Here is a 21275-nt window from a genome sequence, read left to right on the forward strand (position 1 = left end):
AACAGATCAGTGTCCGGCGCTCACAGACAGACAGACCGGATGACTGACATTCAGCGCGGCGCCGTCTGTCCTCCCCCTCCGGACTTGTAAACTGTTTGGGGATTTTGAGTTTGGACGCTTCCCACGTGTGAAATTTCCTACCGAGCCGTTCTGGTTTCTCAGAAGAATTCCGAGCTTCCCACAGACACGCATTCAAGCAGCAGAAAGACTCTATAACAGAGAGCTTGTGGAGTCGATCTGCTATTGTGGCTCCTCTTCATCGATGGATGGGATTAGTGATCTGAGTCTGAGTCCCAATCGCCCTTAGAGGTGAAGAAAGGTCAAACCTGTACGGGGGGTGCAGGTGACCCACAGGAAATATGAAGGTCGTAGACCGCTCTATGAACCGGTAATATTCATGCTCACTTTTTCTATGGGTATGCTGCGGGCGACAGGTTGTACCGAATACTTATGCAACACGTAAGGGGGAAGTAGGTGAGACGCAGGCCTGACACATAGATTTTTCAGTCTTTAACTCCCTTAAATCCTACAGACTGAACAAGGATCCCGTTACTGTTTTTAACTGCCACAATAAGAGGGTCAGCATTTGTACTTAATTTGTTTGTTTAATTCTTATTATCATATTTATATATTTTATTTTGCATATTTTTGAGGGGCTGAGCCTTTGTTAGACTGTGTTGTGCAGAGAAAACTTTTGTCGTAACGCTACATGTCGAGTTCCATATGACAAAAGAGATCAAGCAAAGAAAATGGAAAGTAAATGACAAAAGAACTGAGAGGAAAAGACGTTTTAATAGCTATGCACATTTACCATGCACTTACCACACACACAACAATGGTACGCTCCATTTTCATGAGGTCCCTCGAGTGCTCATACCAGTCTCAAGGGAACTGCGAGCCACACCTGTGCTCCCCTTACCACCCTCCATGACCCGGACAACTCAAACACCTGGACGGGTCACACCCCCCCGTGCTATGGCCTTACCTGGTTACTATGCTGGATGAGCCGGTGACAGAGGGGGGGCAGCGCGGTCCGATCTGCAGCAGAGGCTCCAGACAGCGAGCAAACTCACTTCTGAACTCTGTGTTGATCTGACAAAGCAGCAGAGAACAGCAGCAGGTTCAGAGGATCTCCTGACTAAAACAGAGCGATAAGTCTATCAGCATTCACACTGAACGCGATTCATGCGGCGGAGGCAAAGAGTTTCACTGTTAAGTCAATGGAACAGACGCCACATAAGGCGGTCTGAATTCCCACAGCGTGATTTGAGCAACGGGCGAGGCCAGAGGGTCTGGCAGCAGCTGGATTTGAGCGACGAGGCGCAAATTGGGCAGCACAGCCGAAACGTAAACACCTGAAGTTTGACAGGTCGCTGCGTCACATCAGCCAATCAGGAGCTCAGCTTTGGGCACGTGACGTTTTCAGTGGTGGAGCTCACTCACTCGATGTGCCGGCAGACAGAGACTGACGGCACATCGAGGTGCATTGGCTTCAGGCCTCAGCGAGACATTAAAATAAAAGGAAAAAGTTCTCCCAATTTTAGTTTCCCTCTCGGGTTAATGCTAGACAGAGAGCCTTCAAGCTCAGACACAGAAACACCATGGAAGCAGCTGTCATAAGTCGCGTTTCCATTAACTCTGAAATTTCACAAATAGGAATTTCGATAATAAATTCTCCTAATAGAAATACCACAATTTCGAATAAACTTGCATTTTTCAAAAAGAAGTTTTTGCGCTTAGAGGAGGTGCTATTTGGGGCGTATCGAAATAGACATTTTTCGCAAAACTGTAATGGAAACACTTCGAAATAAATGTGCTTCTCGGTATGAAGAGTCTGTCCGAGTACAGCACAGCAGGCGCCACACAGCGTCACAGCTCTTTAGAAATTGGGGGTCATACGGATTCGCGCAGTTCCTCCTCCTTTCCTCATCAGTTCATCTGTAGCCGCACTTTTGCAGCTTGGAGTTTGAAGTCTCATGAGTGCGAGAGCCGTGACAGAAACTTGAATGGATGTTGTCGTGTTTTCAAACAGAAAAAAAGGTCCAGGTGCTTATTTGTTAGAATGCTTTTTCTTTTAACCGCTGAACAGGCTTCTCTCTTTTCTGAGTCGAGCTGTGCTGCACCCGCCCCAGACAGAGATGCTCCCTTTTAGTGAATCAAATAAAAACATACTTGTTCTCGTTCATCGGCGTGTTTTTAATGACTTATCGCGTGAGTTGGTTTGTGATTTATCGCAAAATTATAATTTAATGGAAACGGTGTCATTTAGAAACTATGTTTTTTCAAAATTCCTAGAATTACTATAAAGTTTTGCGCAAATGTGTAATGGAAACGCAGCTTTACAGACACAGCCCCCGGTACGGGAAAATCTTTTAGTAATAATCATATAAACCCAAACATGGAGACATGATTGCCAATGGTTTTGTAAATAATAAATAAATAAACCTGATTTCTCAGCATCATCTGTGTCTTCACACATTCTAAGTTAGATATCCACAGACATCTTTCCTAATAGCATCATCCTAAAAACATTAGCTGGTAGCTCCTCCCACATACGGCCGCGGCATCAAGCGACTAGAAGCAAATTCGGCACAGAACCAAAGAGGGGCGGGGCACGCTAATTTGTCATGCAAATCGTGTTTGGTGGGAATGCACCTTATAGGGATTCATCACAATAAGTAATTTCATGGTTTGATTAATACATTCAAAATAAAAATGCAAAGTCAGTGTCTGAAACTACAAGCAAAGACCTCTTTAACTCCTTGATTTCTGAATTTATTTTTCCAGCTTTGGAAAAAGGGTTTTGTTTTCAAGTTGACGCTAAATTAAGGTAACCTAAGAGATGATGCATTTAGATCCATATTTGCATAAATATGCATCAAGGAGTTAATGGAAATAATAGATGTTTTAGCCACAGCCTTTCTTTTATATTCTTTTTTTGTCTGTTTTGTCGTTGTTACTTTTATCTAATGTGTGTGGTTGATTGATTGATTGATTGGTTGATTGATTGGTATGTGAAGCTGAACTTGATTGCCCAACATTCAGCGTGTCTGTAACATCCAGTGGAGGAAGTTTCCAGGATCTCTCAGCTCTGTGCTGCAGACAAGAGATTTTCAACAAACTGTTGTGAAGAATTATGAGGAAAATGAACTACTTGAAGACCACTCTGTCTATCTGTGAAAAAAAACTACAAAAACGTGTGGCGGTTTCCATGGAGAACTTTGCTATTTTTGTGCAGGTTTAAGGAAACGTATTTATTCATGCAACACCTTCGAGAGGAAAGTCCTAAATTTTAAGAGTGAAAAGTTTAGCAACATTAAAACAATGATAACTGAACCTGAAATTAGATCACATTAGTTTTACCTGTGACATTATAGTGTTTAATATGGGTATGACACAATGCTGTCGTTTGGTTAGCATTGTGAGAAAACGTGGCGCCTGGCGCTCTGCGTGGGTGCATGCGGCGGTGCTGCTCACTTTGCTGCTCTGCACTGGTCGCAGGCGGTGAGGAAGCTTCACAATCTTCTTCAGCCGCTCCATGAGTTGCTGCATAGGCGAGAAGAGTCAGGAGGGATGGAGTGAAGCGTTTTTCTCCAGGAACTCCTTCATTTCAACAGAACAATTCAGTCCAGAACCAGAAACGTCTCTCAGGTAACTCTTGGCAAAAACACTGAACTGAACAGTAAGCTTTGAAATAATGTCTAACTTTATTTTTATTGTTTGTGTTTATGCATTAAGTTGTTAATTCCTGTTAACTTGCTTTCTCTGCACACATACAGATGACTGAGGGTCTGACACTCACATAGCCCATGTCCAAGAACTCATACTTGTTAGCTGAACTGAGGAAGGCAGAGCAGGTCACCAGGTGGACCTAAAAGAGTCAAAGTTGAAAGTTCAAATCATCCCGAAGACGAAGGCATCACTCAGGTGTAAAAAACGTCAGTTTGTCGAGAGGAACCTTTCAAAAATGCTCAGCAGTCCTGCAACAGGGCTCTGCGTCGGTCTCCACATAAACAGGTTAAAGGGAAAACTGTGTTTCGGTTTGTCCATACAGAGATGGGAAATGAATATGAGAAAGGAATAAAGCCTAAAGACAGATTCATGCTGCAGAGAATCCAGCAGAATGGATTCAGAATTACTACTCCTGCTGAAACCCCTCAGGACTTCTGGAATAAACAGATCTTTGGGTTTAAATTCCCCTTTTGACCCCTTGAGATCGGAGATGTTTTATCATCATCTGCACAGAATAATGTTTATTTAAATGTGCAACACAGACTGTGGAGTGAGATATTTTTACTCCACATATTCTGCATATTCTGATGATGTCATTTTCTCACATTATCTTGTGCCTTCTATTATGCATTGTTTATCTGCTGCATGACCTCAAACGTCTTTGTGACCCACAGGTCTTTGTTTGGCCGTTCATCTGAAGACTACATGAAGAGCTCCTCGTTTCTTCATGAATCGAAATGTTAAAGCTGTGTTGGGTTGTCCGGCCCGTGGAGGGTCGTAGAGAGGAGCAACCACATCCTAAGGGGAGCACAGGTGTGTCTAAGAGATGTCATCGAAATGGAACATACCATTGTCATGGGTGTGGTAAATATATTGTGAAGCATTGGTAGGTTACACACACTTATGACGTACAGATGCTGCTGCTGTACGACGTCCATACGCCGCACTCAGGGGATGGACAAACTTCGGCCTGGGGGCCATATGTGGCCTGTTAAACTATTTCATCTGGGCTGCCTAACTGGATTAGATTATTTTGATTATATTTGATTTTTCCTGTAATTCTGCATTTGTTTTTCGAGTCAGTCATTTTTCCGATCATTCCAAAACCACACGACACAATCTTTCTGTAGGATTGCGTTTTTCCCCAAGGGATATCAAACTTTTGATGCAATGGCACGAAAAAGAGAACAAAAGCCACAAATTTTAAAACAAAAACTCCAAAATGTTCTGTTTTATAGAAAAAAAATATTAATTCTCAATCAAAATTAAAACACGTTTTCATCCAGATTTCATGTTATTTCTTTCTCTAAAGACTTTTACATAAACACTCCATGCATCTGTTCCTAGTCCAGCCCGTCTGTCAAATTTAGAACCCTTTGTTGCCCACGAGTCAAAAACTTTGTCCACTCCTGTTCGAGTTGTTAGTAAGGTGTGAGTACTGGCTCTTTGCTGACCGCGCACAAATGCTGCTTGCACACGGTGTGCATGTGATACATACGTGCCTGTAGGATGTCGTCACAAACTACTCTCTGATTGGGTAATTTTCTCATTTGAAACAGTCAGGCTACAGCATGGAGCGTGCACGTATCATGTCAACAGCACTAACAGCTAGCTCAACAAGCTACTGTCATGATTCAACCATCAGCACCCACCTCCGACCACCAGAGGGAGCCCTCGCCAGAGTGTTGACCTCCACTGCCTCACTCCACATCCCATCAGCCACTTCCTAGACTTCCTTCCTTCCAGCTCATCAGTGCCATCCAGCATTTTAACAATCAGCAACCACTTCTGTGAAGACTTGTTTTGCCTAACAGACATTGTGCGCAATATTATTCCTACTTGCCTTCTCTGTGCCTTGAGCTTTGCCTGTTTTCTCGTTTATCTGCCTCAGCCTTGTGATTTTGACCTCTGCCTGAATTTAGGATATGGATCCAAAAGACTCCATCTCTGCTTCCCAGCTACATTCATGACGCCCTCAGAAGCGTGAGCTCAAGTGTTCAATTCCAATGAAACTCCTATTTAAACGTGTTTCGGGCTTTCCCGTTCAGAACTCTCATGTTTACACGTAGTTACGCAAAATGTCAGGACCGTTTTCAGGCTCTATGTACAAACCTGCGAACACTGAGCACTAATTAAAGATAAATCAGGTCAGACCTTGACCAATCAGGAACTCATTTGTGGAGGTGATGTTTAGATGGCATTCCTGTAATTCAAGAGAGTACCATCCGTTTGAGAATTGATCATGAAGGAGGAATTAATAATAGCGTTTTGTGTCCAGCTGGAATTCTGTCGTAAAAGAACAAGCTTGGAGGAGGATGCAGTAGATTTACACCGTTTCCACATTTTGCACCAAACCTCTTCCAGCTGCAGTAATAAATGTAACATTGAAATGATATATATGAAGGAATAATGTATTTTGTATATCAGAAAAAGTACCTGGAATGTTATACAGTACATTGTGCATGTATTTATAGTTTTTTTTTAATTCATTTTATTTTATTCTTGAAATCATTCTCTAATTCTCAGTACTTCTCAGGCGACTCCAGGCCTCAAGGGCCACATTCCTGCATGTTTTCCACCACCGGTCTGGAATGCTCTAATTGGCTGGACACACCTGAAGGTAATCAGTTATTAGTAAGGCTTGGATATCTGGAAATCATGCAGACACTGCGGCCCTCGAGGCCTGCAGTTGCCTATCCCTGCTCTAAGTTGTTAAGTTTCTTGTGAGTACATGTTCCCTTGCAGTGAAACTTACTACAATGCCAGGGGGCGCCACCACAAAGCTTGCCAAGGGCACCAAATTGTCCAAACATGTACAAGTGAACAGTAGAAAAAGAACAAGGAGAAGCCCCTCCCTGCTTGTCCATTGTGAACATCTGCGTTTAGCGCCCTCTTTGAATCAAATCCGCGGTGTGTATGTAGCCTTACGTGTTGTTCACTACGACCAGTCGCCCACATTTTCTCTCTACAGGTTCACTGAGCGGTCTACCACCTTGATATTTTGTGCGGGTCACCTGTGAGCCCCGTACAGGTCTGACCACCTGAAATAAGTCAACTGCCCACAAGGTGGCACAAATCTCAGACTGTAAACGTGTCTTAAAGACATCAATTTGCAGAGAGGACTGTGTGGTTTGTTTTTAGAGTCCACTCTGCTGTTATCACTAATGGTTTTCCAGTTGATCCAAACATTCACGGATCCGATGGGAACGTTCCATTCCTCATTACCAAGTTCCTCCTCACCAACTGCCGGCTGAAACAAGAATCTAATCTGAAGTCCTTCTCTTTGCGTTAAGCTAAAGTCAAGCTGAATCATTCATTACATATCTCTGAGTTCCATTTTTAATTCCCAGCAGAAATCCTTGCTCTGCGACTGCAGGATTTCTTATCATCCCGACAGTTTCCAGAAGTAGAACAGGAGGCAGAGCTGTCATCCGTCAGGCTCCTGTCTGAGCAACCGGTTCCTGGATTCAGTTTGGGGGGGTCGTTTCTATATTTGAGGCAGAACTTAGCTTTTTTAATGGAGTCTTTAGGGTTGAAGTGGGAACCCTGAAATGGAGGTCATGCTTTGATGAACCTCTTTTTTCAGTTTGGAGAAGTTCTTGCTGCAGATGATCCAGAGATGTTCCTGTTATCTGAGACCCAAACGACATGTGGCAGAAAAACACTCTGCTTTAGTCTGGTTCTGTTCCACCTTCATGTCCAGTTCAGGTTATTTCTTAAAGACCTACTCCAATGAACATTGTGTTTCTAACATGCTCTTGTGGTGTTTTTCTGATGATGGAGGACACGTACAAAATCAAGATTAAAATTGTATTTCTGAGTATTTCTTCATTCAAATTGTTGTAGATCAGGAGCAGAGGAAAAAATATAATCTGATTTATCCACTTCCAGACAAATAGATCCATGAATGTCTTTGTTTTCCTTTTCTGAGCTGGAATCTGGATCTAAACTGTATGGGTGGATAGATACAATTTTGCACGTTGTTTTTGTTCCACTGGTAAACTTAGGTTGGGGTTTTGAGTGCCCGGAAGCTTGCCCTCACATTCTCATTCCCAAGTCGTCACATTCTGATGTTTGGTTAAGGACCCCTCCATGTCAAATTTGACGTTTCAAGTTTCCCTGACTTGTCGTTTTTTGATGTGCGGGCTTTTCCAATTAACCCTGTCCTGCAAACCGTCACTGGTCTGGTGCCGATGCGTGTCAGGTACTGGGTTAAGGTTAGGGTACCGATACCGGACGCCGATAAGTATTGGTTCCAGATGCTGTACCGGACGCAGACTGGGCTAGTGTTAGGGTACCGGTACTGGTTGCAGACTGAACCTCAGGAAGCGTCCAGTACTGCGTCCAACAAAATGACCGGACCCCCGATTTAATGTGAACAGCCAGCACGTCAAGAAGCAATGAGTTGGGGACACACAACACGTTAAAAGTGACGTGGAGGTCTTAAACAAACATCAATATGTGAGGAGTTGGGAATGAGAATGTGCTGAGCTAGTGGAAGAGCATGTAAACAGAGAGCTCTCAGTTATGGGTTATAGGACAGGACAACTTTACAATCTTACAATTTAGAGGTGAATTTCTTATGAACTCCTGCCGCTCTGCAGAGACTATGTCCTAGAAAGCGACACTAGTTTTTAGATTTTGGCTAAAAACGGAATAATTATTATTTTTAAAAAAAACACTGGGAATGCTTTGTAAATAGATAAAAAGACGATGTAGTTGGACTTTAATTTCTCCTTCATGAAGGCTTCTATAGTTTAGGTTTTTGAACATGTGATGGATTTGGTTTTAAATCATATAAAGAAGCAAAAAAAAAGAAAAAAACGAGGCTTTATAATAAGATTTTTCCCACATGAAGTCTGCAAAAAACATGGAGTTTGTGGTTGAAACATCTGCAGTTTCTCTGAAGCAGCACCACTGTATGTTCAATCTACAGCTGACATCATTTACATGCAGACCCGTCACTGTTTGCACATCTCACTCCTATTATCGGTTAAGTTTGTTGGATTTGTTTGACATTCCCGAATGAAACTTTACTGAAGCACAGACTGAGTGTAATTCAGATTCTACTCTTCACCTGGAGGGTTGGCAGGAGGGCGGTAAGGTGTGACAGCTGCTCCTTTAATGCTCGCTCCTTCTCCTCATGTTGACTGTAAACACACAAAAACATGTGAAAACACACACACATCTACGCATCAACCATCAACAACATAATCCATGTTTGTGTCTGCTATCCTGACAAACACACGCCGTGAGCAAGGACACACGGGGACATAAATAGCCTCTAACATCCTTCTGGGAAGCTCGCCGCCCGCCAGCTTCCAGGCAGCGAGGCGAAACCAGGCCGACAGAGACGGACGACTGCGGCCACAAAGATCAGCCGGAGCTGAGACGGATTCAGTCACTTATGTTCCTTATGCACTCATACACAGATGACCAAACACCAAGTCAAAAGATTTCCTTTCCTCCAATCACCTGCCACAGAAAACAACACCTTGTTGCAGTTTGCTTCAAAATGATCCATTAAAATGCAGGTAATTTCATTCCATGTTTAAATTCGCTTTTCTTTAGGCCTCAAGGGTTTCTCTGTAATTAATTTATTGCTTTTTACTCACTTTTTTTTAATGAATGTTACTTCTTTACGTTTACCTCGGAAGTTTGTACAGAAAAAAAAATCTATTTTAGCTCCGGTTAAAAAGGCCTACAGTCCTCATTTTGTCTGCAGCTGTCGCTGTTCTTCATGTTCAAGACCTCAGTTCATCTACTGAAGCACATCCTTCATTTGCTGGAGCCTCTCTGGTTCTGCAAACCTTGTTCTGAAAGCTGAAGAGGTTTAGATGGAGCTCGGTGCTTTGTTCACATGAAACCGTCTCTGCTGCAGAGAGATCCTTTCACAGCGAATAAGCTGTCATTCATCTCCTTGAATACCATGCAGCATAAAGCAACAAGGTCCACTGGTGGCAGCCGGAGAGCACAAATGTGACACAAACTTTTCTTTATTTTTACCTCTGAGCTGCTTTCAGTAGAATCTTCTTCCTCTCTGCCAGTTTTTCCTGTCAGATGATAGAAAATAATATATTATTCCTCATGCTGCTAAGATGATGGCCTTCAGCACTCTGATACAGAATATTTGAAACGGTGGAGAAAAAAATAAAACCAAAGGATGTGGATTTCTCATGTGGAGCCTTTAGTTTCATAGCTGGAATAACAGAGACATCCAGTGGCCAAGCAGAGACGCTGCAGAGGAACGGTGCAGTCCTTGCAGAGGAACGGTGCAGACGCGGCAGAGGAACGTCGCAAACGCTGCAGAGGAACGGTGCAGACGCTGCAGAGGAACGGTGCAGACGCTGCAGAGGAACGGTGCAGACGCTGCACAAGAACGGTGCAGACACTGCAGAAACAAGGTGCAGACGCTGCAGAGGAACGGTGCAGACGCTGCAGAGGAACGGTGCAGATGCTGCAGAGAAACGGTGCAGACGCTGCACAGGAACGATGCAGACGCTGCAAAGGAACGGTGCAGACGCTGCAGAAGAATGGTGCACAGGAACGGCGCAGACGCTGCAGAGGAACGTCGCAGACGCTGCAGAGGAACGGTGCACAGGAATGGTGCAGACGCTGCAGAGGAATGGTGCAGATGCTGCAGAGAAACGGTGCAGACTCTGCAGAGGAATGGTGCAGACGCTGCAGAGGAACGGTGCAGACGCTGCAGAGGAACGGTGCAGACGTTGCAGAGGAATGGTGCAGACGCTGCAGAGGAACGGTGCAGAGGAACGTCGCAGACGCTGCAGAGGAACAGTGCAGACGTTGCAGAGGAACGGTGCAGACGTTGCAGAGGAACGGTGCAGACGTTGCAGAGGAACAGTGCCATGCAGCATTTACACATTTGTTTCAAAAAAATCTACTATTGGTGAGGTCCACGACAGAGATCCAGACTTTTACTCTATTACACCCTTGAAACCCAGATTTGTAACTTAGTCCATAAAGACCTAAAATATATTGTTCTGGAAATGTTGGAAACATGTTCTTTCCACATTTACAAGCTCATCTAAAGAGCAGGAACACAATCAGCTGATGGATGTGATGTTTTTTTGATGACTGTTGGTTCAAGGTGTAAATGAAGAAAAGGCTGCATTCATGTTTGTCTCATTATCTGTACATTTAGTGGATTTTTCCACGTGTTTTTCTGAGTTTTAAAGTAAAAAAAATTATTTTATTTTCTTTAAAGGTCAATTTTGAGTTTCTTGTGATGTGTTCTTTTAAAGATCTTTGTTTTATGCTTATCTCCTCCTTGTTTAACATGCATCCTCTGAACTGAACTGTTTTTCTCTGTCATTCCCTGCACATCTGACAGCTCTTGTATTCATGTTTACAGTTTCTTCTTGTCTGTCTTTTCAGCCTTTGATATCTTTGCTTAACATAACATTGTTCTTTTTCTCATTTGTAAAAATATTTCACGTCTCTTAACTTTAAGTTTCTTGCATTTAAATCATCATCTGCATTGACTTTTACTAGAAAGGTTTGGTTATTTTCTGATGTATTGTTCTTTAAAATAAAAAAATTAAGTGTGAAACCTGTTTTTCATTCTGAATTGATGAAAAAAGAGTGTTCTTTCTCTGACCTGCAAGCTGTTGTAAAGGCTACAGATTGCACTTTCCTCCTCCTCCATGTTCAGACCCACTTCTCCAATCATTGCTCTCAGCAGGTGGATTGCTTCTCCAGTGGAGTTCTGCAGGTCCTTCACCACCTGCACAGAAAAGCTTCACATTTGTCCTAAACCACTTCCTGAAGCTGCTCATGTTTCTGCAGCTGAAGTCACCTGCAGATATCAGCACACACATTCTCTTTTAGGCTCAAGTCTTCATCACATCCTAAACTAGAAAGTTCCAGGTGAGGTTCTGCGGCTGTGAGGAATCCTCAACCAGACAAACGAAGACTCCTCGTGTGTTCTGTCAGCAGATTTTGATCACACCTGCTCCTCAGGTGCTGTTGTTCTGAGGGCTTGCGTCATGTTTTTAAACCTACAGTCATAAACATGGAGATGGTCTCACCAGCACAGCCTGGTCCAACATCTCACAGCCCTGCACGTACGCCGTTTCAATGTCTATGCAATGAGTCCGACTCTCCCTGCAGAAAACAGACGCAGAACATTCATTCAGAAATGGAGGAATTGATCTCAGAGACAGGTCTGTGGAGGAACTCACACTTGCATGTCTCTGAAACATTTGATGCAAAGCATGGAGTTTTTCTCAGTAGAGAAAAGGATGTAGGGCTCGCCGTGAAGAGCTGCAGACACACATGTCATTTGTTAGAGCATCTGTCCTTTTGGAGAAGAAGGTGACGTGTCTGCAGGTGGCGCTCACAGCATTTCCTGTGTTTGGCTTTGGTGCGTTTGGCCAGCAGGACGATCTCGTGGTGGGAAAACATCCTGGCCTTGTGAGTGGGCTCTCTGCAGGCAGCGCAGAGCGGCTGACTGCAGGTGTTACAGTAATACATCCCTCCAGCTTCCTGTGTGCACACAAACACATAAGCGCTTTACTTCTCTGATTTACCAGCATTAAGCTTCAAAAGACACTTGATAATGATGATAACAGCAGAGCTCCACTGTTTATGTTCTTTGATTAACCTTAACTTTTGAACCGTGAACTTATGATAATTCCAGTAGATTTTGAAGGAGAAAAGCGGCTCAATGAGCCACTTTTCTCCTTCACAATCTACTGGAATTATCCTGCAAACAGTTGAAAAGTTACAGTATATTAAAGATGTAGTGCTTAAGCGTCACCAAGGATTTTTGACCCTGTTTTTGCAGAAAAAAGATTTAAGTTAGTTTTATTCTCAGTTTAGCATTGTGTCATTTTACATTTGTATACTGAATTTTGATTTTTTTTTTCAGACTTTTATTTTAGAGTTTTACGATTGTTTTTTGCTCATCATCCCAACACTCTAATCTCTTGGTTGTAAAGGGGATTTTAAAGCAAAAGTAACTGAATTGGATCGAAACTAAATGTATTGATTTTACTGAGATCAGAATTAAAGGAAATCTTAAAGTCCCCCTTATGACCATTTTTTTATTTAAAAAAAACACCTTTCCCATCAGTCTTTTAATTCTGTCTTAAAAAGACATTTTTCGTTTTTCCAACCAGAGGCTTCAGATCAACATGAAAAATGTCTTTTTAAGACAGAATTAAAACACTAATTCTGTCTTAAAAAGACATTTTTCATGTTGATCTGAAGCCTCTGGTTCCAAAATCTCCTCTGAGAGGGCGTGGCTTTTGGAGCTGAGATGAGCAGCCCCCCCTCTCTCCTCTAACTTACAGGTGCAAAGTCAACAGGTGAGTTCTAATCAGAAGAAAAGGTGTCTCCACCCACAAACATGTGACCCACCAGGTGATTACCTGCTTAATATGACCACAAACAATAGTTTCAAAAAACAATATTCATTCACCTTAAGTAAACAGTTAAATTCATAAAAACTGTCAATCATCACAACATGAATCATTCACAGTTTTTACATAAATCTCTGGGATGAAACGTCTGTGTGAACTCACCTTGGTGTTGCTCTCCCGGTCACAGTTGGCACACTGCACGTTCTCCTCTGCATCTGAATTATTATCAACCAGAAACTTCAGCAGACGGTCTTCTGGTGGGAGGCCGTTTCCTTTCACTACTGACTGGTACCTGAGGAGACCATGGTCCAGACAGGCGGTTCTGTTGGTTACAAACCTTCACTTTTTTTTGTAACAAAGAAAAACTGACTTTACTTCTCCTTTTTCTTTTTTCTTTTTTTACATTAAACTTTGATCATTTTATCATCAACACCATTAAAAACTTTATTTTTACTTTAAAAAAAGCAGATATAAACACATTGTGATTTGTTAATTAAAGTTCAAAAGCACCAGAAATATCATATTATTTTTCTCTGTCTGCCTGATATTTTACTGAAATTACCTAGACTTACCGGAACAATTTTACATTTTTTAGAGTGAGTTTGACAACTTTGATTATTTTTTGTTTGTTTGTTTTCTCTTTAGTTTAATCCTTTTCTGGATTGTTTTTATAAAAATGTCTAATTTTAGGACAAGAAGCTTTAAAAACAAACTTTATCAAATCGAATAGATTTAAGATAATGAAATGATTAATCTGTTTTTGCGTCTTTGAGCAGATTTATTGTTTGTTGCATTTATTTAAATATAAAAAAATCAAAGAGCAGCTTCATTTAATAATTTCTCTGTTCTTAAGTTGATTAATCCTCTTCATCGGCTGCCTGTATTTTTGTATTTTGTATTTATCTTTTTGAAAACCTGCAAAATCATTATTGTAAAAAGAAACTGTCAATACATATATTCTTGTATTACATATTATTATAAACTGTTTTAAATTAACTTGAATTGATTTCCTTTTATTTTTTTCAAACACAAAATAAAATAGTAAAAACAGAGAGTGATAAACTGCTTGAGAAAGGGAGTAAAAGAAAAGATGCATCATTCCAACCCTTAATCTTTTTTTATTTTATAGTTTTACATATTAAACACAACAGTTAATCACACAGACACACAAGAATAAAAAAGGAAAATAAAGCATCAAGGTACTGAAACAACATCACAGTCATGATTGTTCATTTTGTCCCATTAGGTCGTTCATTTTCTGATAAATGCTTTGCAAAATTTTTTTTTTTCCTTTTTTTTTTGTTTCTTTATAATTGTATCATATTTGTACTCATTCAGATGATTTCCTCCATGCTACCCCTCAGACAGAAATCACAGACTGCTTTGGGTTTTCTTTACATAAAGTTGCTTCATGTTTTTTTTTTCTTTCTTTGTAAATATTCTCCTAATTATTTAATGAATACTAGAAACACTAGAATTTGCATTTCTGTCTGTTTTTTATTGACACAATCTAAATCTGGTTTTCCCAAACAATTTCACGTTTTTTGCAGTCAGTTGTATTCAAAACCTTGAATGATTGATCGTCGGTCGGTCGGTTTCACTTAGTTTGATTTCTGAAATTTCTTGGAAGGGAGCCTTATGAGAACTGAAGCTAAGAAAACAAAACTCTATTAAATCATACAAGTTAAATAGCACAAGATCATTCTATTTCTGATCTGTTTCTCTGTTTTTGAGCAGTTTTGTTTGTCACATTTGCCTAAATACGTTTTTAAATAAGGGAAAATCAAAGAGTATAGCTTCATTTCACCAAACTTTTTCAAGTAATGATAAAAGGGAATAATCTTTCTCAGATGCCAGTTATGTTTTATTTATTACTTTCTAAACATTAAAATTTTGTATTGTTATAATTATTATTATTATAAGTTTGAGATGTTTAATCAGGATCTGTGTTTTTCCTTTGTTTTTACTCCCTCGTGAGTGATTGTTCATTGTTGGTGTAGTGACTCGGACTGGCCAGCAGAGGGCAGCAGAGGGTTTAACTCTTCTGCTGTTTTCACAGAAGAAGAAGAGGCGGAAGAGCCTGTCAGGTTGGAAACAAACGTGGGGATAACAAGCGAGTAGTCTGGAAAGTTCTGGTAGGACTTCAGTCCCGGCCCAACCGCAGCTCGCGTGAAGGTTTATTTGGATCGGGAGGGTTCTGTTCGTCCCGGAAATGTCCGTAATATCCGAGGAAAACGTGCGGGGCGGCAGCAGCGTGTTTAAGGACATCAGCGCCGATGACGAAAACCTGCAGCCCACGGAGATCGAGAGTCTGTGCATGAACTGCTTCCAGAACGGAACCACCCGCCTGCTGCTGACCAGAATCCCCTTCTTCAAGGAGGTCATCCTCAGCTCATTCAGCTGCGCCGCCTGCGGCTGGGCCAACACCGAGATCCAGTCCGCGGGCCAGATCCAGGAGCAGGGCGTCTGCTACACCCTCAGGGTCCGAACCAAGCAGGACCTGAACCGGGAGGTGGTAAAGGCAGACAGCGCCACCACCAGGATCCCCGAGCTGGACTTTGAGATCCCCCCCTTCACCCAGAAAGGCTCCCTCTCCACTGTGGAGGGCCTGCTGGACAGGGCGGTGTCGGGCCTGGAGCAGGAGCAGCCTGTGAGGAGAGCAGCAGAACCGGCACTGGCCCAGAAGATCGACCAGTTCATCCTGAAGCTGAAGAAGCTGAAGGATGTGGAGCAGGAGTTCTCTCTGGTCATCGAGGACCCGTCTGGGAACAGCTTCGTGGAGAACCCCTCGGCGCCCCACAGAGACGAGGCCCTCACCGTGACCCGCTTCAAGCGGACGGTCCAGCAGGACGTCCAGCTGGGGATCCGGGCCGATGACGACCTGGAGGAAGAACCGGCTGGCAGCGACCTGGAAACCATGAGGAACGAGGTCCTGGTCTTCAACACCAACTGCCCAGAATGCGGCGCGCCGGCCTCCACCAACATGAAGCTGGTCAACATCCCCCATTTCAAGGAGGTCATCATCATGGCCACCAACTGCGACGGCTGCGGCCATCGCACCAACGAGGTGAAGTCTGGAGGAGCCACCGAGGAGCTGGGCACCAGGATCAGCCTGCACGTCACCGACCCCTCAGACATGACCCGAGACCTGCTCAAGTCCGAGACCTGTTCCGTCATCATCCCCGAGCTGGAGTTCGAGCTGGGCATGGCGGCTCTGGGGGGCAAATTTACCACCCTGGAGGGTCTGCTGAAGGACATCAAGGACCTGATCGTGGTCAAAAACCCCTTCGTCTGCGGGGACAGCAGCACGGACGACCGAGTGCAGAAGCTCGCCCAGTTTGGAGAGAAAATAGACAAGATCGTGGCGGGAGAACTGAAAATCCACTTGATCCTGGACGATCCGGCTGGGAACAGCTACCTGCAGAACGTCTACGCTCCGGAAGAAGATCCAGAGATGACGGTTGAAAAATACACACGCACGTTCGAGCAGAACGAGGAGCTGGGCCTGAACGACATGAAGACTGAAGGCTATCAAGAGGAGAACTGAAGCCCTGAAAATGAATTCTTTTTATTTCTACAACGATTTCCTTCCAGGTTCATCCTTTGAGTTACAAGCTGGGACGATTCTCGCTTCCAGAAAGACTGCCGTCTCCTGAACTGTGAAAACGTTTTTAGGTTGTAAATACAATTTAAAGGTAATATGGAAGTAGCCAGATGTGTTTGACATCTGATGTTAATAAAATAATTTTCTTTATTATGACAGTAGGGGGCGCTGTGCTGACCCTGCTAGAAATGATTAAATATTTTTCAGGAGGATGAGACTGTGTGGAAAATGAGTCATTTTAAAAGGTTGTAAACATGTGAACCTCATTAATGTTTTGTCTGCTCCTGATTCACAGCGATTTGAGAAAGAGTTCCTCAGAAATGACATTTCAATCTTAGTTTTTTTATGCATGTCATCAGAAAAATCGCTCAAGAACAGACTTTTCATAGGAGTGCGTCTTTAATGTCCTGCTGCAGCTTTGTTCTACAGATGGCGGCGTTTTCCTGAGTCACGTGGCGCCTGACTCATAACTGAGATGGACACGGAACCAATCGGTTCTGCAGTTCTTCCCGTTCTGAGCCTAAACCAGGGGTTTGCAACCTTCACCACTAAAAGAGCCACTTGGTCCAGTTTCTTACAGACCAGAACCCAACGAGAGCCGGAAAGTCCCTCATCCTTTAGAAAATACACAATATTTATGCTTTTGTGATCATTAAAAAGGATTTCAGAAAAGCAGCTTTTAAATATTACAGTGCTGAATCACAACAGTGTCTCTATGCTTCTATAGCTGTTTTTATTGCTTTTACTTTTGACAGCAGTACACATAAGTTTCTTTCAAAATAAAATACACTGCTGCTGCAACAGCTGAGTAACTTCAAAATAAAAGGCATAGTCAAACATGATGTTTTTATTATTAGGATTTTGGTGCATCGTGTTTCTCCTTTTGCTGTAAACAATATTGAAGTAGGATCCTATTGTAAAAAATAAACATAAAAACATTCAAAATAAACTGAACTTTCTATTCTCTTTTTTAAAGATGTGAGGCCCAAAACACAATTTTGAATGATTTTTTAATGTTTTAAAACTGCATTTGTTTGAAACTTTACCCACTTCTATGGAGTTTATCAAAATATAAGACTTTTAGAGACTTTTATTTGAATCACTTTATAATAAAAACCCATTTTTAAAAGAACATTTCTGCAGAATTTCTGACAGTAAATTACTGCGGAACATCTTCTTCCGCTTCATCCGGGACCGGGTCGCGGGGGCAGCAGTCTAGAGATGCCCAGACTTCCCTCTCCCCGGCCACTTCCTCCAGCTCCTCTGAGGGGACCCCGAGGCGTTCCCAGGCCAGCTGAGAAACATAGTTTCTCCAGCGTGTTCTGGGTCTTCCCCGGAGCCTCTGCCCAGTGGGACATGCCCGGAACACCTCACCAGGGAGGTGTCCAGGAGGCATCCGGACCAGATGCCTGATCCACCTCAACTGGCTCCTCTCGATGCGGAGGAGAAGCGGCTCTACTCCGAGCTCTCTCCGGGTGACCGAGCTCCTCACCCTATCTCTAAGGGAGCGCCCAGCCACCCTCCGGAGAAAACTCATTTTGGCCGCTTGCAGTTGGGATCTCGTTCTTTCGGTCACGACCCAGAACTCATGACCATAGGTGAGTACTGGAACGAAGATCGACCAGTAAATTGAGAGCTTTTACACTTTCTGCCTTCATTTTGCTCTGTGGTTTGACATATTAAAAATATAAACTGAAATGTAAAAACTTTAATAGATTATTTGAATCATTGGCATTTTTCTTTGAAGCGAAAGACCTCTGGCCTAAACGGATCCCTCACATGACGCCTCCACTAGTGGAGGCGTCATGTGAGGGATCCAAATGATAAAATGGGGGTAACTTACATGTTATGAACATTTTAAACCCGAGAATATTCATATTTTTTAGAGTCAAGACTCAAAACCCATACAGTATATTAAAAATATACATTAATCTAAAAGGTTTGTCCCACAAAATTAATTTTAGATGTTAAAAACCAAAATTGAATTTGTTAAACTACCCTGTGCTATTGGCTAATGTACTGAACACACAAGATTCATCAGCATTACTGACAATAAAACAATGGACTATATATGGCTGCTGCTTGTTTTTTGTTTTTTTAACAAGTTTTGAAAGAGAAAGTTATGTCATTGTCACAATTAGTGCTGTCATTTCATGATTTTTGTGTGGGTGATTAATTAATTGTGACCTGTAATAGTTTATCTAATGAATTAATTTTAATTTGAATATTTTTAAACCTAATAATTGCAGTGAAAATTTTTAGGTATTTTCTTTAAGTTTGTGACATTCTGGCATAGTAAAAGATCAGAATTAAGCTCAAAAAGAGGGTTTTATTGAGGTTTAGTTATTTATTTATTTATTTTTCAATTATAAAAGACTTCCAACCTTTAATTTGACAACATGGAGCAGTATTTTTTCTTCCAATTCTGAAGAAATGATAAAATTAAAAAGACCACCTGAAAAACATCAGGTCCAGAATGTTCTAATTTTCTGCATCAACAAACAGTAGGAACACTTTCCTGAGAAATCAAAAAAATATTAAACACAAAATTCTAATACCATAATAAAAATTTTGATATTCCTTTTTCCATAGTTTATCACAACAGCAAGAGAGAAAAAAGTATGTGAGAGTGATTTTATAGTTTCCTTTAACCCCCATGTGTCAAAGTCAAGGCCCGGGGGCCAGATCCGGCCCTCTGGGTAATTATATCCGGCCCTCCGGATCATTTGATTTTATTGTTGCTTATGGTCCGATGTTATCTGGCACTTATTTTGTATAATTTTGACAACATATGTTTTTATGGAGAGTAAGATATTGAAAGTTATTTAAGGTTTAAGCTGAAATAATGTTTTTTATGCTAAAAAACATAAAAAGTTTAAAAAACTTTGTTTTAATGCATTGAATAAATGCTATGGTATGGTATGTGCGAGATTAAATGCTTCTCCAGGTGTGCAATAACAGGCAAGTAACCATAAAACGCAAAAATGAGTTTAAAGTGATTTAAAAATAACCCCCTAAAATGTCTGTAATTATTAATAATTAATCATGCTTAACACAATTATTTGACAGCCCTAGTCACAATTGGCTTTTTTCGCTTGAAACAAGAAATTATTAATTAGAGAATTCAGGTGTGTACCATGATGTTACTGTTGTAACTATTGAGATTCTAGTTTCAAGTGTGTTTTTACTCATAATAGGTAATAAAATCTTATTAACAAGCTTTAATATCTTATTAAGATAAATAAGTACAAAAACTCTCAAAATAAGGAAAATTATCTGGCACAAAATCTACTAAGTGAGAAAAATTATCTTACCATTAAAAAATAAGCATGTATATGCTTATTTTAAGATATTTATTCTTACTTAGATTTAACTTTTTGTAGTGCTTTCTGGAATTGTCTTCATTTGATTTTTTAATCAAGTAATTATTTTGTCTAACTATGTATAATATTATACTTTAAAGATGCATTATGATGAAATCTGTGTTTTTAACATGTAATTTTTCTAATGATGGAGGAAAATAATGAAGAAAATTAATCTCAAAATGTCATTTCTGGGTATTTTTTAATTAAAATTGTTGTGAATCATGAGAAGACAAAAATACAGCTTGTAAAAGATTGTTTCTGTGACATACAAAATCCACTGGGCGGGGCCATAAGCTCCCTGCTCCGCCCCATTCTGATGCAGACAAATAGATCCATGAACGTCTTTGTTTTCCTCGTCTGAACTGGAATCTGGATCAGAACCGTACAGCTGGATAGAAATGATATTGATCACCAGTTTTGTTGCACCGTATGGGGATGTGAGGAGCTAACGAGAAGGAGTGTAGACGGAGAGCTCTCAGCAACAGGGAAGGGGAGCGGGTTTGTCTGTGCCAACAGTCCCTCCCACAACTCAGAGACAAATTTCTAATGAACTGCTGCAGCTCTGCAGAAACTATGTCATAGAAAACGACACATTTTTTATTTTAGCTGAAAACAGCATCATAATGATAAGACCACTTGGAAATAGGAGTGTTTGGAATATCCATTTGATATTTCGCGATATTTCGTTAGCCAATATTTGTATCGATTTAAAATGTTGACAAGACGATGTTTGATTAATTATGAGCAAACGTAGTTCAGCATCTTACTTTTGTTTTCCATTTAAACCCTCGACTGCAGCACTTTGAATTCAATCATACTTTTAGAACCTTATTGGTTGAATCACTTTCATTCTATATATTTTTTACTTGTATTGAAACATATTTTTGCTGTGTAAATCAAACAAAATTGTCTGTTCCCTTTAAGAACAAATATTTCCTAATTTAGCAAAAGAAAGCAGCATGAATTTGCTTTGGTAAAAGCACAGTTTAACATGTTGATTACTGAATAAAATTCCCTTTTACCATTTCATTAACATGAAAGGTGCATTAATATTCAGGTAGAATTTTTTCTTAGCCATGCTCTTCAAAGAAAATTGTGGAAAGTTGTTCTGGTACGGGCTTGTGATATATCGCAATATGAATTGTGAGACGCACATCGTGATACGTATCGTCAGACTCCAATGCACACCTC

General features: G+C 41.3%; 2 protein-coding genes across 2 annotated transcripts in view; one reads left to right on the top strand and one right to left on the bottom strand.

Annotated features, from left to right (window-relative positions):
• Positions 1-21275, bottom strand: part of rnf207b (ring finger protein 207b) — a 32774-nt gene that overhangs the window by 8650 nt on the left and 2849 nt on the right. The window contains 10 exon segments of the mRNA XM_036211819.1: positions 965-1092; positions 3478-3546; positions 3803-3871; positions 8810-8882; positions 9739-9785; positions 11351-11476; positions 11781-11856; positions 11934-12015; positions 12093-12237; positions 13278-13407. Of these exon segments, the coding sequence (XP_036067712.1) occupies positions 965-1092; positions 3478-3546; positions 3803-3871; positions 8810-8882; positions 9739-9785; positions 11351-11476; positions 11781-11856; positions 11934-12015; positions 12093-12237; positions 13278-13407 (945 nt within the window).
• Positions 15120-17668, top strand: zpr1 (ZPR1 zinc finger). Its single transcript, XM_024270959.2, has one exon. The coding sequence runs from the start codon at positions 15328-15330 to the stop codon at positions 16660-16662; it is 1335 nt and encodes a 444-aa protein (XP_024126727.1). The 5' UTR covers positions 15120-15327; the 3' UTR covers positions 16663-17668.

This window comes from Oryzias melastigma, linkage group LG5 (genome assembly GCF_002922805.2).
Source record: "Oryzias melastigma strain HK-1 linkage group LG5, ASM292280v2, whole genome shotgun sequence".
Classification (NCBI taxonomy): domain Eukaryota; kingdom Metazoa; phylum Chordata; class Actinopteri; order Beloniformes; family Adrianichthyidae; genus Oryzias; species Oryzias melastigma.

Bases quoted from the DNA above. Each gene is read 5' to 3' on its own strand.
- zpr1 (XM_024270959.2), top strand. From the start codon at position 15,328: ATGTCCGTAATATCCGAGGAAAACGTGCGGGGCGGCAGCAGCGTGTTT.